Below are 17,049 nucleotides of genomic sequence, written 5' to 3'. Positions count from 1 at the left end.
ATAAAAAAAATTTTTTTTTTAAATTTTTGATACAAGGGATCAAACTCATGACCATGTGCTTGCAAGGCAGGCGCATATGTCTCTGAGCTAAATCCCTGGCCCTAAAAAGTATTTTAAAAAAACAAATCAGGGCCAGGAAGTTAGCTCAGTGGCCAAGTGTCTACCTGGCAAATGTGAGGTCCTGGGTTCAACTCTCGACATTAAAAAAAAAAAAAAAAAAAAGCCAGACAGAGATGCAGTTTGGTATGAGGATCCTAGATTCAATCCCCAATACCACAAAATAAATATGTTTTTTAAAAGCCTAAAAGATCTGTTCACATTCCTTGGCTCCCTTCCTACTGAGGGCGTGAGGGTGGGGTCACAGGAGGGAGGGATGGAGCTCAGATTCTGCAGTTAACGGCCACCTCTCCCCTCCCCCTTAAAGCATGCACTAAGGCCTGCTGTCTGCCCTAAGCTCCACAGGAACTCATCTGCCAGGTGCACAGATATCCTCTTCCAGGCCTCTGTGAGGTACAGCTGGCTCCCAGCCTTCCTCCCTCAGAGGCTGCCTGCCTGCCCCTTGCAGCCTGGTCTCAGCCTCTGTGTCTCTGAGTATCTCATCCCCTTCATGCCTCTCCTTTCCCTGTCTTTGCCAATTCTGTGTGTCCCTGCCAAGGGCAGGGTGGGGCACAGCTTGCCCTCCAAGTTCTCTGCTAGGACAAGAACCTCGCCCCTTTCCCCCACTCCCAAGGGCCCCTTCCAGGACTCCTGTGACAGCCCCTGGGCACTGACAAATGTGGATCATCTTGCCTGCCCAAACGGTAGAAACGGCAGACCTCTGGGGCTAGAACACCTTGGGATGGGGTTCAATCTCTCCAACTGTGAGCACAGGGGTTTGGGCTCACCTGGGTGGCATAAAGGGTGGTGGCTATTTGTAGAGCACTGTGTTTAGGTACCAGAGTGAGCATTGCAGGGTCCTGCAAGCCCCAGCAACAAGGCCTTCTCCCAACTACAGCCTGGAACAGGGATCTTTGTGTCCTTGGTCCCATGGACAGCTTGAGGCAATCCCCCTCCCCCTGCTCCTCGAGGCCCTCAAGCCCCAGGACGCCACCCTGCGAGATGCCTGCCTCTGTGGGCATTGAGGCAGTGCTGGACCAGCTGAAGATTAAGGCCATGAAGATGGGCTTTGAGTTCAACGTCATGGTGGTGGGTGAGTGAGAGAAGCAGGGGGCTCCTGAACACTGGGCTTGAATATGTCACCTCAGCTCACTAGCCTCAGTTTCCCCATCTGTTAAGGGGTCCTGATCTTGGTATGTTGTGAGAGTGTCATCCTTGAAAATCAGGAAGACAGAAGCCATTAGAGACAAAAATTATCCATAGAGTTCCAAGCAAATGACAAGGAATAATGGGGAGAGGGTCAGACTGCTGGGCTTAGTGACCCAGGCGTGGTCTTACTACAGTGCTACTGATGCTGATTCAATGTGATTAGTTTGTAAAAATTCACTGAGCTATCCAGGTATGATGGCATATGCTTGTAATACCAGCACTCTGGAGGGCTGAGGCAGGAAGATCAAAAGTTCAATGCCAATCTGGGCAATTTAGCAAGAGCCTGTCTTAAAAAAAATTTTTTTTAACAGATAGGAGGTATAACACAATGAGAAGGCCCTAGATTTAATCACCAGTACTGCTGTACACATACCAAAACAAATTGCTGAGCTGCCTATCAATGAATGAACAAGATTCAGTTTATTCCTATAATGGAATATTGTTCATCCATGAAAAAGAATGGCTGCTATATGCTACAAAATGAATGAGCATTATACTAAGGGAGAGGAACCAAGGCCCAAAAGCCCCACTGTATATTTTCCATTGACAGAAAGTGTCCAGAATACATAAATCCATTAGGGATAGAAAGTAACTTAGTAGGTGCCAGGTCTGGGGTGCGGGGAAAGGGAGTGAGTGCTTCAGAGGTACAGAGCTGGATTTTTTTTGTCTCAGGGATCAAACTCACAACCTCACACTTAACAGTGAGCTAAATCCCCAGCCTGGTACAAGGTTTTCACTGGAGGTAATGAAAATGTCATGGAACTGGTAAAGGGGGTGTTAACATGACATTGTAAAAATAGTTAACAACACTTTACTGTGCACTTGAATAGTAAATAGCACCATGGTGTCACACATCTGTTATCTCAGCACTCTGGAATGTTGAGGCAGGAGAATCAAGTTCAAACCCAGCCGAGCAACATAGCAAGTCCCTAACTCAAAATTTAAAAGAAAATTAAAAAGAGTGGGCCTTGGTATCCCGGACCTGTAATCTCAGTTCCTCAGGAGGCTGAGAAATAATTAAAAGTTCAAGGCTGGGGGCTGGGGATTTAGCTCAGTGGCATAAGCGCCTGCCTTGCAAGCAGGCAGTCGTGAGTTCGATCCCCGGTACCAATAAAAACGAAAAAGACAAAAAAAAAAAAAAAAAAAAAGTTCAAGGCCGGGGCCAGGGGTTTAGCTCAGTGGGTTTAGCTCAGTGGCACAAGTCTAGCAAGCTCAAGGTCATGAGTTTGATCCTCAGTACCAAAAAAAAAAAAAAAAAAAAAAAAAAATGTTTAAGGCCAGCCTGGGCTACATGGTGAGTTCAAGAGCAGCCTGAAGGGGTTGGGGATTTAGCTCAGTGGCATAAGTGCCTGCCTGGAAAGTGTGAGGTCCTGAGTTTGATTCCTGGTACCACCAAAAAAAAAAAAAAAAAAAAAAAAAAAAAACCAGCCTGAAGTATATAGCAAGACCTGTCTCCTAAAATAAATTTAAAAGTTTTAAAGGGCTGGGGTTATAGCTCCACAGTAAAGTGCTCCTGACTTTGCTCCCCAGTGAAAAAAACAACTAATTTTTTAATATAAATTTTATCCCATAAGGCTGGGGATTTAGCTTAGCAGCATAAGCGCCTGCCTTGCAAGCACATGGTCGTGAGTTTGATCCCTAGTACTGATTTAAAAAATTTTTTTACCCCCATAAAGAAACAAGGAGAGCACTGAACGAGACACTTATAATAGCATGCACTTGTCAATAAACAGTTTATTTTCCAAGCCAGGTAGTTGGTAATTCCAGAATTGAGGAAGCTGAAGCAGGAGGATTGCCATGTGTTCAAGGCCAGCTTAGTATACATAGGCCTGTCTGAAAAATATAATGAGACTCTGTCTCAAAAAAACAAAATAAGACCCAGGGGTTTAGCTCAGTGGCACAAGTACCTGCCTGGGAAGTGCGAGGCCGTGAGTTGGATCCCCAGGAGCAAAAAAAGACCAAAACAAAGGTTTATTTTTTATTTTTATTTTTTATTTCTTGTCTTTTTTGTTTTTATCGGTACCAGGGATCGAACTCACGACTGCCTGCTTGCAAGGCAGGCGCTTATGCCGCTTAGCTAAATCCCCAGCCCCCAGGTTTATTTTCCAAAAAATGATATTTATTTAAGAGTTTGAGAGATGCTGCCTAAAATACCTACCATGACTGTTGTCATCTGGCCTCCCAGGGCAGAGCGGGCTAGGCAAGTCCACAATGGTGAACACGTTGTTCAAGTCCAAAGTATGGAAGTCGACCCTGCCAGGCCTGGGGGTACCCACGCCCCAGACGCTGCAGCTGCACTCAGTGACCCACGGTGAGTGAGCCCACCTGACTCCCTGCCGCCCCACCCAGGCCAAGCTCACCCTCTGCCCTCCCTCCACAGTCATCGAGGAGAAGGGCTTGAAGCTGAAACTCACAGTGACAGACACACCTGGCTTCGGGGACCAGATCAACAACGACAAGTGGTGGGTCCAAGAGAGCCCACACCTGCTGCTGCCCTTCTGACCTCTGGGAGGTCCCAGGAAGCGTCTTCCTCCAGCCTCAGTCTCCTTGTCTGTGCAGTGGGTGTCCTTATCTCCCCCTCCACACTGTGGAGAGGGTGGTACACGAAGGCCTCAGCTGGCCATCTGTACAGAGTGAGCCTCAGGAAAGGCTGGCTGCGTATCACAAGGTGCAGATGCCCGCACCCCCAGAGTCAGACTGCTCCCCAGCTACATAGCCAGGATGGGTCATGGAGCTCTCAGAGCCATGTTTTCCTTCACAGTAACTTGGGAGTAAGAACACACTCCCTGAGAGGAGTTGGTAACACACATACGAGCACACACACACACACACATCCAAGATCAGTTGCTTAATTTGTGGGATCCAGTGCAATGACAATGTGGCTCTCCTAATTCAAAAATTATTAAGACCAAGTACTATATGGTATCATTCCTGTCATTTTAGCTATTCAGGAGGCTGAGGCAGAAAGATCCAAGTGTGAGCCCAACCTGGGCAATTTCCCAATTTAGATCCTATCTCAAAATGAAAAATAAAGAGCTCTAGGGATGCAGCTCAATGGCAAAGCAACCTTAGTTCAGCTCCCAATAGCACCATCAAAAAAATGTTAAGACCACAGCCTTCTCAGTTTGGCACCTTGTATGAATGCGCTGTGGCCCTTCTGTGAAGCTGGCGCTACACGTGATGCTTTGCTGAGCATTTACTATGTGCTGAGCTCTGCTCTAGACATGGGCATTCCAGTGAGGAACAAGACAGGTAGACACGCTAGCCTCAGTAGAAGAGGGAGCACAGGGAGGACGGATGATGAATGAAATCAATTATAGGGGAGCCAAACCTAATATACATGATGCAGTCAAGTTCTGAGGGGAGAGGGTACTGGGTATTTAACCAGGGAATGTCAAAGTACCTCTCTAGTCCATTTTATTTTGAGACAAGATCTTGTTAAGTTGTCCTGGTTGGCCTCAGACTTTCAATTCTCCTTCCTTAGCCTCCCAAGTAGCTAGGATTACAGGCCTGTGCCATCGTGCCTGGCTGAGTCAGAACGTTTACCAGTATGAAAGAGGTCACACTGGAGATGGGAGCTGGGGTGTGACACGACACAGTGGTAGAGCACATGCTAAGTACCCCTCCTGGAGGGGTGGATTTGAGGCAGACTTCCTGGAGAGAAGAAGGGAGGCATGTGAGTGTGCAAGGGAACAGTGGTCCAGGCAGAGGAAGCAGCAAGTGCAAAGGTCCTGAGATGGGGCAAGCCTGATGCCTGAGACAGGGAGAAGGCAGGAAGGAAAAGCTTGTGGGAAGGTGTAGCACTTTGTAGAGCAGTGTAGGGACTTTGACTTTGGAAGCTGAGCAGAAAAAAAGGATGTGATTTGTTTTGTCTTAGTTTTGTGGTGCTGAGGATGGAACTCAGGGTCTCACAGAATGAGGCAACCCCTCTACCACTGTGCCACATCCCCTCCCAGACTCCTCTGGGAAATAATCTATTCCAGAGGGAGGAATCCACAGAGGGGAGTCAGGAGACTTGCAGCAGTCTTGCAAGTGTCAACTGTGGCTTGGACCAGGCTGAGGCCAACTGTCATTCAATGCTCACCTCTCTCATACAAAGCAATTGCTGCTGTTGTCCCCGTTTTACAGATCAGGACACTGAGAACTCAGGCTGAAAATGGTGGGGTGAAGTGTGTCTCACAGGGAATGGGAAAGGGTGATAGAATGATCCTAAGAGTAGACCATCCAGAGGCCCAGGGAGGCATGACAGAGGTCCTGTGATGGGAATCTGAGGGGCGGCATCTCCATGTCAGCTGGGAACCCATCTTGAGCTACATCAATGAGCAGTATGAGCAGTACCTGCAGGAGGAAATTCTAATCACTCGCCAGCGTCACATCCCTGACACCCGGGTGCACTGCTGTGTGTACTTCGTGCCACCCACTGGACACTGGTGAGGTTGTTGGAGCACCCCGGGGAGGGCTACCCACATGGGGTGGAGATGAAAGAGAAGGGTCCTCAGGTTAGGCTCCAGCATGCCTTTCCCATCATTCATACATTTAATGGCACTGCCACTGCTATCCCTGCCCTGTCCGGGCAGCCTTCGACCTCTGGACATTGAGTTCCTGCAGCGGCTGTGCCGGACTGTGAACGTGGTACCCGTGATTGCCCGGGCTGACAGCCTGACCATCGAGGAGCGTGAGGCCTTCAGAAGCAGGGTGATCTGGTTGTCCCAAGACAGGGCTGAGATCTGGGTACCAAAGGGAAGAATGGGCAGACCAGGCTGAAGTCTCCTGTGTTTGGGCCCCAGATCCAGAAAGACCTGAAAAGTCACTGCATCGATGTGTATCCACAGAAGCGCTTCGATGAGGATGCCAACGACAGGATTCTCAACAGCAAGATCCGGGTAAGAGGCAGTAGGGGCCACAGGCTGGTGGGACTGAGGCTGGTGATCCTTCCACTCATCCTCTCCATCTGAGGGGTCACTTCTTCTACAAGTCAGGGAAATGTGCATATACAGTATTTCCAGCAGACAAGAATTTCCATTTATCCTTTGACTCCGCATCCATTTCTACAGAACAGGAAGAAATGTTCACAATCACAGTCTAATATGGAGCTTGTATTCTGAAAGATGTAAAGAATTCTTGCAACTCAGGGCCAGGGGTTTAGCTCAGCAACGTAAGTGCCTGCTTGGCAAACACAAGCTCGTGAGTTCGATCCCGGCACCAAAAAAAAAAAAAAAAAAGAATTCTTACAACTCAACAATAAAAAGACAACTCAATTTGGAAGTGGAAGCAGGGGTAGGCATGGTGGTACATACCTATAGGGGATGTACAGAGGCTGAGGCAGACGGATCATAAATTCAAGCCCAGTCTGGGCAGCTTAGTGACTTAGCAAGATTCTGTCTCAAAATAAAAAGTAAAAATGTAAAAAGAGCAGAGGATACAGCTCAGTGTAAAGGCCCGGGGTCAGTCTCCAGTGCCACACCCACATGTGTGCACACGTGCCAAGGGTGAGGGCTGAAGGTGTAGCTCAGTGTAGGGTGCTTTCCTAGCATGCACAAGGCTTTGGGTCCAATCCTCGGCATTGCAAAAAGACAAACAGAAGATCTGAATAGTTATTTCTCTCTCTCTCTTTTTTTTTGTACCGGGGATCAAACTCATGACCATGCGCTTGCATGCGGGCGCTTATGCCACTGAGCTAAATCCCCAGCCAAATAGTTATTTCTCTAAAGAGCTACAAGTGACTGAAAAGGATATTAGAATAATGCAAATCGAAACCATAGTGAGAGGACCACTCCACGCTCATCTGAGTGACCACTTAGTCAGTTTTCTATTGCTATAACAGAACTCTTGAGGCTGGGAAATGTATAAAGAAAGAACCTCATTTAAATCACAGTTTGGGAAGTCCAAGATAGCATGACCACATCTATGTGGCTTCTGGTGAGGGCCTCATAGAAATGTGGAAAGGACAGTGGATGTGTGCAGAGCAGTGACATGGTGAGAGAGAAAGCAAGGAAAAAACCAGGGGAGCCTAACTCAATTTGTAACAGCCTGCTCTCAGGGTAACCCATCTAGTTCCACAAGAGCAACAGCTCAATCTGCACACCTCCTTAATCTACTCAGGAAGGCTCTGCCCCCTCCATACAGCTTTGCCTGAGCTCCACCTCCCAACACTGCTGCAGTGGCCATCACCTCCAGCTGGAGTTTTTTTCTCTCAATTTCTATTTTTACTAGTACATGTTTGCAGAGCATAATGATTATATTTCTTTTTTTTAATTTTTATTTTGAAAGTATACAACAGACCAAGTCAAAATAAAGCCAACTAAGATTGTACAGTGAAATTGGTACAGAACTTCACAGCAGGTTACCGGGATAACAGTAATAGGTATCACAGTATATTTTGTTATCTTTATAATAGTTGTTCTTTCAATCCCGTATATCAAAATGAGATGAAATATAGAACTTATCAAAACAGAATATTGAATAGAGCAGTACCATTAATCAGAAAAGAACAAAACAGTAATAAAAATATTTGCCTTCAAAGAAATGGTAGAAGGAAGTCCCCCTTATTTGCTATGGTCAGTCTCCCAGGAGATGCTCAGATTTCTGGTTCCCACTTGCTAATGGGCGGGGAGGAGGAGGAGAAGGAGGCTAGGGGAAGTGGGATATTTGACTCTAGGCCATGTAGCAGTAGGTTCACTATTGCTAAGCAGGGAGGCAGGATGGTCGTTTGTTTTCACAGCGTCCTCAGTTCTAACATGGCGTGGATCTCAGGAGACACTGCTGGTTCTCCCCCAGAAGGGCTGCAGGCTGCCACCCTGCCTCCGCTTGCCAGGGAGGGGAGGTGAATGATTATATTTCTTGGGGAGAGTTAGTACATGTCCATCATGCATCTTAATTCTTTTTTCACCCCCTTCCCTGCCTCTTCCTTGCATCTTCCTTCCCTTCTCATTTACAAAAGATCTGTCTCCCTATTTACTATTATCTATCTTTTATTTGCTCATTCATATTTTAGGTTTCTTGTCTAACAGAAACTACGTGATACTTGGGGCTGGGGATTTAGCTCAGCGGCAAAGCGCCTGCCTTGCAAGCAGGCAGTCATGAGTTTGATTCCTGGTACCGATAAAAAGGAAAAAGACAAAAAAAAAAAATGTTAGAAACTACGTGATACTTAAGTTTACATGTCTGATTATGGTCACACTTAACATTATAGTCTCAAATTGCATCTAACTTAATATAAATGACTCTAGTTTATCTTTCTTTTTTTGCAGAGTAGTATTCCAATATGTATAAATGCCACATTTTAAAAATCCATTTCTTTATTGATGGACATACAGGCTGTTTCCAAAATATAACTACTAAGAATTATGTGTATCACTGTAGTATGATGTCTTTAACTTTTTTTACAAAATACATAGTAGGGAAATAGTAGGGTGTGATGGAATTTGTTTTATTTTTTAGGGAAATCACCATACTGATTTCCTTAGCGAGCATACTAGTTTACACTCCCATCCACAAATAGGAAACATCACTAGCATCACTAGCATTCATTATTATTCGATGTCATTCTTTCTGGAGTAAGGTAGAATCTCACTGTTGCTTTAATTTGCATTTCTCTAATAGAGATACTGAACATTTTTCCATGTATTTATTAGCCATTTGTACTTTTTCTGAGAAAGGTCTATATGTTTCAGGTGCTCATTTTTTGATACTCTTTTATTTTAGGAGATTTAATTTTTTTTAGTTCTTTATTTATTCTAGATATTAGTTATTTACCTGAGGAATCACTAGCAAAATTTTCTTGCCCCTGAACTTGAGTTTCAGAATAGATTAATCACACTCAAACTGTAGCAAACAGCCATAATAAAAAGCAAAGTTGCCCAGGACACAGTGGAGCTAGAACCCTCACACACTGCTAGTGGGGAGCACAGTGGTGCAGCAGGTTGGGAGACACCTGGCAGCTCCTCAAATGCATAGACATCCGTCACACTATGACCCAGTAACCACACTGCCAAGTTGCACAAACACATTCGTGAAGACATACATTCACACAAAGGAAAGTAAGAACACATGACTGCTCAAGAAACTTGTCCATGAATGTCCGCAACAGCACTAAACATGACAGCCCAAGAGTAAAAATGACCCAACTCCCCATCAACAGATTATTGGAGAAAAACAACATGGGATGGTGCCCACACCATGGGACAGTGCTCGGCCACAGGGAGGAAGGAGGCACGGACACTGTGCTCATTGAAAGAAGTCAGATAAACCAGGTGTGGTGGTGCACACCTATAATCCCAGCCATCAGGAGGCTGAGACAAGAGGATCATTGCAAGTTCGAGACCAGCCTGGGCTACAAAGTGAGCTCAAGCCCAGCCTGAACAACATAGTGAGACCCTGTCTCAAAGACAAAACAATAAATAAAGTCAGATACAAATTTAAATTCATTTATATGAAATGTTCAGAATAGGCAAATCCATAAATACAGAAAACAGATTAATATGTACCTAAGGCTGGGGGTAGGGGAGAATGGATGTAGGTTTTCTTTTTGGAGTAATGCAAATGTTCTACAATTAGTGATGAAGGTTGCATACCTGGTGAATATACTACAGCCCACTGAACTGTACACTTTAGTTAGTTAGTTTGTTAGTTGGTTAGTTGCTTTTGTGGTACTGGGAACTGAACCCAGGGACCCAGCCCTTCTTTGAATTTGAGAAAAGGTTTTGCTAAGTCACAAAAATGACTAGTCTAGGCTCAAATTTACCTCAAGTTTCCAGAGTGCTGGGATTATACGCATGTGTCACCATGCCTGGACTGAGCTATACACCCTAAGAGAGTAGAATTTATATATGTGAATTATACCTCAATAAAGCTGTTATTAAAAAGTAAGAAAGGAAGGAAGAAAGAAAGAAATAACGAAAGAGTGCTGAGGATATGGCTCAGTGGCACAGCACCTGCCTGGCAAGTGTAAGGTCCTGAGTTCGATTCCTGGTACAAAAAGAAGGGGGAAAGAAAGGAGAGAGGTAAACAACATACAGCCTCCCATTTTGATTTTCTCCAAATCAGCTGAATTCCTACCCAAAGCCCCCATCCTGCCACCTGTGTGGCACATTCATTGTCAGTCTGTCTGGATCCTACAAAACTAGGATCATCACCTGCAGACCCCAGGCCTCAACCTCTCTCCCAGGGACTCTGCTAACCTCCACAGTAGGAGTAGGGAGAGTGCTTCCTTCACAGCTGGGTCTGCATGTGATTTCAGTCCCACCCAGGTTCATGGCCAGTTGTCTCTTAGAGCTGTGTCCAAATTGTACATCTATACATGGAGACCTCACTTCTCATCGGTGATTCCCTTCCTCCCCCTTCCCACTGAAGCAATGAACCCAGTTTCCTGTGGAAGATTCCAAAAGCCTGGTCTCCACCAGCTTGTGCTTTCTGTCCTGAAGCAGGCCAGTCGCTGCTGGAAGAGAGCATGGGGATGACCAGGAGAACATATTCAACATCTCAGTAAATCATTCAAACACATGCATTTAGAGTGGGCTGGCCCATAATAAGCATGCAACTATAGTTATTACTATTAATCTTATTCCCCATACAAGTTACCTCGTCAAAGTAAAAATAGGTGTTGGAGATACAGCTCAGTTGTATATAGTGCTTGCCCAGCATGCATAAGGCCTTGGGTTTAACTCCCAATGCTCAATAATAATAATAATAATAATAGTGATAATAATAGCCAAGCTTGGTGACATGTGCCTGTAACCCTGGTACTTAAGAGGCTGAAGCAAAAGAATTGCAAGTTTGAGGCTCATCAGGGCAACTTAGTGAGTCCTGTCTCAAAATAAAAAATAAAAATGACGGGATGTCATTCAGTACTAGTGACACTAGTTTCACTATTCAGTACTACAAAATAGATAAATAACGTGTATGGTGCTTTGGAGACTGCAAATTTGGATTTCCACTTGTACCTATAATAGAGCAGCTAGATGTTACAGTAGTGTGGGCTTGGCAAACATTTTGAGAAGGTCCTGAGTTTGATTCAGGACCAGCATGCATAAGGCCTTGGGTTTAACTTCCAATGCTCAATTGGGAAGGTAAATGTTTCAAACTCTGTGGGCCAGACAGTCTCTGCTGGGATTACACAACTCTGCTATTGTGGTTCACAGCTGCTGCAGACCAGAGAAGGGGAATGAATGGGCTTAACTGTGTGCCCATAAAACTCTCTGAAGGAAACCAGGCAGCAGGCCCAGTGTTACTGTGGGCCACGGGTTGCCAGGGCCTGGTTTACAAAGCCACTTTAGAAAAAATTTTTATGAAAATTAAAATTTCATAACAAAATAATGAGAATGATAATAGTTAATACATTATTTATCATTATATTCAAAGGGCCTTGTACCTACCAAGTGCTAGTTCTACCACTGAGCTACACCCCCGGATCCAAGATTATATTATTACCATAACTATTAAAAAAGACACAATTGGGGCTGGGGGTTTAGCTCAGCGGCATAAGCACCTGCCTTGCAAGCAGGCAGTTGTGAGTTCGATCCCTGGTACCGATAAAAAATGAAAAACACACACACAAAAAAAAGACACAATTTTTACCAGGCATAGTGGTACATACCTGTAATCCCAGCCCCAGAAAGACTGAGGCAGGAAGATCACTGAGGGTTCAAAACCAGCCTGGACTACATAATAAAATCCTATTTTTTAAAACACAAGAAACAAAAAGGTAGTTTCCAACAGTTACTCTGTTATAACTTTAATACTACTCACAAAGCCCTATGCCAGTCTTGTACATGTCTCCATTTTACAGATAAGGCAACAGAGGCATGGTATTAGCTTTTGTGGCTTTGGACTCCTTACAATTTTTTAAAATCTTTTTTGAGACAAGGTTTCACCGTGAAGTTTAGGCTGGTCTTAAGCTCACTTTGTAGCCCAGGTTGGCCTCAAACTCCCAGCAATCCACCTGCCTCAGCCTCCCTTATGCTGGGATGACAGGCCTGCACCTCCTTAGAACTTTAGTCTCATCTCAGCAAAGGACAGTGTCTTCCTCCTGCCTCGGGGCCTCCCCTACCAACCCATCCTCCCACCTCCACTGCCCCTAGGAGCGGATCCCATTTGCTGTGGTGGGAGCAGACCAAGAGCACTTGGTGAATGGGAGGTGTGTCCTGGGCCGGAAGACCAACTGGGGCATCATTGAAGGTCAGTGCTGGGAGCCTGGGAGGATGCAGGTGAAGGCAAGTTGGAAACCAAGATATGCCGTATGTCTTTGGCATACTGGGTACTTTTTCCTGGCCCTGAGTGGTTAAGCCCACAGACAGGTAGCCCTCACACAGATACCTGAGAAATCCCCCCTCCCATCTGGGAGGCCTGAGCAAATTACATCACGGAGGCTTTCTCCTCATAGTGAAATGGGTGCTGTTAGGGCAACATCAACCTCCCAAGGTGCTTGGAGAAGCTAGTGCCATCATTTGGACAACTTCCAGCACTCACTGAATTTACTGTGAGCCTACTAAGTGCCTGGGACCGCTTTGTGCAATTCCTAAAGGAATAAAACAAAAGCAGGACTGATGAGTCCCTGTCCCCATAGGGCGAATGAAACAATGGCAGAGGAAGAAACTGAAGGGAACTGGTGAGAGCAGGGAGGAAGCAGGAGCCTAGGGAGCTGGAAGGCCTTCTGCTGAGGGGAGGGGCTGGAAAGTGAGGGAGCTGGACCCCAATTTACTGTTCTCAGTAGTAGAAATATATGTATATTATCCATGGTACAAAAAGCATAATATGATATAATAGTGAAGAGGAGTTTGAACAACTTTTTGTAGGAAGAACTGTACCAGGCCCAAGAATTAATGAATGAACGAACCAGGGGAGGGGAGGTGGAATAACACAGTGAGAAACATGGGGAAACAGCAGTGGTGGGTCTCAGGTGGCATACGTAGAGACCAGGTGCTTACTTAGTTCTCTCAGAGGGCATGGCAGCTACGCAGCCCCCACTTAGCACCATATCTCACAGTGGAGAACATGGCGCACTGCGAGTTTCCTCTCCTGAGAGATCTGCTCATCCGGTGAGCCTGGGACATCCTGGGGCTGGACCACTGGAAAGGGAGCCCCAGGGGCCACCACGACTGGGGCTGACTTGCCTCCCACTGCCCAGCTCCCACCTCCAAGACCTGAAGGACATCACCCACAACATCCACTATGAGAATTACCGTGTTGTCAGACTCAACGAGAGCCACCAGCTCCCACGCGGGCCAGGCTGGGTGAACCTGGCCCCCATGAACCTGGCTCACGCCTCTGCTGGACAGCTGACTTCACCCAGGACCTCAAAGGCCTGCAAGCAGGCCCAAGAGGAGCCCAAGTATGATTTCTGAGCTCCAAAAGATCCAGGCCCGCTGGGGTCCCCAAGTTCTCAGCAGCCAGCCCCCAACACACACTGTGTCCTAGAGCATCTGTTAAAGGTGGACATTGTCTTTTATAAATAACTGTGCTTTGATGACAAAAGGCATTCTGTAAATGACTTTTGCAAACATTAGGCTAGTGCTTTTCTGGGAGTATAACCTTGGCAATGTTTTTTTTGTTTGTTTTGTTTTCTGTGGTACTAGAGATTAAACTCAGGTCCTTGTAATTGTTAGGCAAGTGCTCTACCACTGAGCTACAGCCCCAACACAAGCTAGCCTCAAATGAAAGCATGGTTCTTTTAAGTGCAAGATCCAAGATCCAAGATCCTTGGGAGACCCTTCCCCTCCACTGTGAGCCAGAGCTGGATTTCTCACTCCTGAACCCGGGCTGGATCATGAACTCTAAAACCTCCCCATCAGCTGGGCGTGGTGGCACACCCATGTAATCCCAGAACTCTGGGAGGCTAAAGCAGGAAGATCACAAATTTGAGCCTAGCCTGGGTAACTTAGTGAGACCCTGTCTCAAAATAAACAAACAATAGACAGCTGACTACACCTGGGATGAGAGGTAGCTCAGTGCAGAGGCCTTGGATTCAACTCTCAGTACCACAGACAGACAAACCACCCTCTCATTATTCGTGGACCTCTGGCTCTTGTCCCCAAAGCCCTGAGCCATGTGGGCCCCACCTATTTTCCCAGCCCTAGAAGGCCAGAATGATGAGCAAACAGTTCTGTGGTGTCTGGCCAGGCTGCTACAAAAATTCCAGCGGAGCAAGTCACATGTCTGTTTCTTCTCTCTCTCCCCACCCCTATGGATTATGTCTCATTACATAGCCTCAAACACATGGTAATCCTCTGCCTCAGCCTGGGATTACAGGTATTTACCACTATGTCCAATTATCAGGTCACTCTTGTAGCATTGTTGCTCAGACAAAACAGTTCTTTCCTCAAGCATGCACCAGAGAAATGGTGCAAAGACAGAGGTGCTAGCAACAGGATGGCTCCAGGGTGGGGGACTTGTGGCACAGTGGACTGTGCTCTTGCTCGATGCTCAGCACCCTCAAAGACAGAGGGACTTCACAGGATTTGGTGTGGTGGAGCTGAAGCTCATTCAGTTGGTAAAGGAAGAGTGACATCTATAACCTGAGGGACTAGAAGACACCCCAGCTCCTGTAAGGACTGAAGTCATGATGATCATTCAGTGATAACGGTAAACAGTTTATTTTCCTAGCAACAAGTCACTGTCTTCATGAAGCCCTCCTTGACTTCCCCAGTGAATCACAGGGATTGTTTTCTGATCAGTCTCCTCCACTATACTGGGGCCTCTGTGACAGCAGATATGTCAGTTGATCCCTGCAGCCAGTACATGGCAGGTACTCAAGATAAAATTATTTACTGAAAGGACCCTGTGCTGCCAGCACCATAATTTTTGACCACTGATTCACATACCTGCCTCTCCACTGTACCCTGGTTGACTCCAGGCTTGGGTTGTTCTCGCTTTGGAGCCCATGGCCACACACATCACCCATAACCAAGGTCTCAGAGGTGGTAAGTTGAAACCTAGAGGATGAGCCACTGCTCCAAGCCACAGCATGTTCCTGAGCTTAAAATTAGCCGTAGGCAATATGGAACCGTCTACAATATTTCCACAGCGCACATTCTTTGGCTCAGCAATTGCATTTCTAGGAATGGGTATTAGAGATAATCCTGCATGTCTCAACCTCAGCACTGCTGACATTATAAGGCATCATTTAAGGGATCTTTGCCATCCTGTGCACTATAGGATATGCAGCTGCATCTCTGTCCTTCACTTACTATATACCAGTAGCAAACCTCCCCCACTGTGACAATAAAAATCATCTAGATACTGTCACATGTCTGGGGGGGGGGAGGCAATCTCCCCAGCTGGGAACCATGACACCCATTCATGCATGTACATGGTGTCCTGTAAGGGTATCTGAGGTGGATGAGAGGATGAGAAACAGCCTATCATGAGAAGGACATCTGTATCAGTGTATTATTAGTGTCCTATGGCTGCTATAACAAAGGTGCCTTGTTACAATCTGAAATCAGCATCACGGGGTCATACTGTCTCTAGAGCCCTAGAAGAGAATCCATTTCCTTGCATTTCCCAGCTTCTACAACTATGTTACTTGCTTGTGGTACACTTGTTCATTTTCAAAACTGATAACTTTCTTTTCTTGTGGTGCTAGAGATTGAACTTAGATCCTTTGCCCTGAACTACAACCCCAACCATAGACAGATAGATAGAAACAGAGACAAGATCTTTTTAAATCTTTAAGTTGCCCATGCAATTCTTCTGCCTCAGCCTCCCAGAGTGTTGGAATAACACGTTTATGCCACCACATCCAGCTAGCAACTCAGTCTCTCCTCTCTCAATCTCTCTCTCTCTCTCTCTCTCTCTCTCTGTTTTTCATTGGCTGGGCATTGAACCCAGGGAGGTCTACCATTGAACTACATTTTAATTTTTTATTTTGAGATAGTGCCTTGCTAAATGGCCAGGCAGGACATAAATTTTGGTGGGGGGGGGAGCGGGAACTGGGGATCGAACTCACGACCTCATGCTTGCTAGGCAGGCGCTTATGCCACTGAGCTAAATCCCCAGTCCAGGACTTAAATTTTTGATCCTCTATCCCTCAGCCTCCTTCAATGCTGGAATTACAGATATGCATCATCATGCCCAGTTTAGCACTTTAGATTCTTGTTCCTGGGTCACACTGCTCTTGTCCTGGGGTAAATCCCACTCTGCTTCCTTTTATAAAGACCCACACTGTTACACAGGACCCTCCAGGACAATTCAGAATAACCTCTCTACCTCAAAATCCTGAATTTAATAGCATCCACTTTATCATATAATGTAACATTATTTGCAGATTCTAGAGCACCGAGAAGGTGATACTATCACCTTCTGTCTGACTGCAGGCAGCCTAAGCTTCCAGGGTTCGTAACGCAGACGAAAGCAGCGGGTTCTGCAGGTCACTGTCCCGGAAGCTTGAGTCTACTTTATACCAACCATTTGGTCACCTCTACTACAGATGTGATTCATGATTATCTGTGTAATTATTCTGTCCACTGTATCCCTTTTTTGGTAGAATGCAGTCTCCAGGAAAGCAGGTACCTGCTCACCATTCAGAATGCTGGTGCCTGGTAAAGCTGCCAGACTGGATGGTTCAATATGCATTTGTGTCTGTTTCTTTGAGACAAGATCTCACTATGTAGTCCAGGCTGGCCCTGAACTGACCATGCAGCCCAGGCTGGCCTCGGACTCACAGCAGTCCTCCTGTTTTACAAATTCTGGGATTAGAGATGCATTCGGGGACCACACCTAGCCTCAATGTACCGCTTTTTAAACAGG

General features: G+C 46.0%; 1 protein-coding gene across 3 annotated transcripts; it reads left to right on the top strand.

Annotated features, from left to right (window-relative positions):
• Positions 1 to 367: 367 nt before the first annotated feature.
• Positions 368 to 13,750, top strand: Septin12 (septin 12). 3 transcript variants are annotated; one of them, XM_063226432.1, is made up of 11 exons: positions 368 to 510; positions 731 to 860; positions 995 to 1,189; positions 3,491 to 3,616; positions 3,686 to 3,767; positions 5,598 to 5,735; positions 5,883 to 6,000; positions 6,093 to 6,188; positions 12,384 to 12,480; positions 13,289 to 13,340; positions 13,430 to 13,750. In XM_063226432.1, exons 2-11 carry the CDS (start codon positions 839 to 841, stop codon positions 13,644 to 13,646), a joined length of 1,143 nt encoding a protein of 380 aa, XP_063082502.1. In that variant the 5' UTR covers positions 368 to 510; positions 731 to 838; the 3' UTR covers positions 13,647 to 13,750. The 3 variants fall into 3 exon arrangements, with proteins under 3 accessions (XP_063082502.1, XP_063082503.1, XP_003478196.1); XM_063226433.1 differs by having other exon boundaries at positions 731 to 800; positions 13,430 to 13,749; XM_003478148.2 differs by lacking the exon at positions 731 to 860 and having other exon boundaries at positions 376 to 510; positions 13,430 to 13,749.
• The last annotated feature ends 3,299 nt before the right edge of the window (positions 13,751 to 17,049 follow it).

The sequence above is a fragment of the Cavia porcellus genome, unplaced genomic scaffold, assembly GCF_034190915.1.
Source record: "Cavia porcellus strain 051 isolate PalLab524CR breed Dunkin Hartley unplaced genomic scaffold, mCavPor4.1 scaffold_16, whole genome shotgun sequence".
In the NCBI taxonomy this organism is placed as follows: Eukaryota; Metazoa; Chordata; class Mammalia; order Rodentia; family Caviidae; genus Cavia; species Cavia porcellus.
This window is presented reverse-complemented; position numbering and strand designations above follow the sequence as displayed.

Excerpts from the sequence above, each read along its gene's own strand:
- Septin12 (XM_063226432.1), top strand. The coding sequence starts at position 839 with ATGGGGTTCAATCTCTCCAACT. Across the intron at positions 3,768-5,597 it reads CAGATCAACAACGACAAGTG|CTGGGAACCCATCTTGAGCT; the intron begins GTGGGTCCAAGA and ends TCTCCATGTCAG. Across the intron at positions 5,736-5,882 it reads GTGCCACCCACTGGACACTG|CCTTCGACCTCTGGACATTG; the intron begins GTGAGGTTGTTG and ends CTGTCCGGGCAG.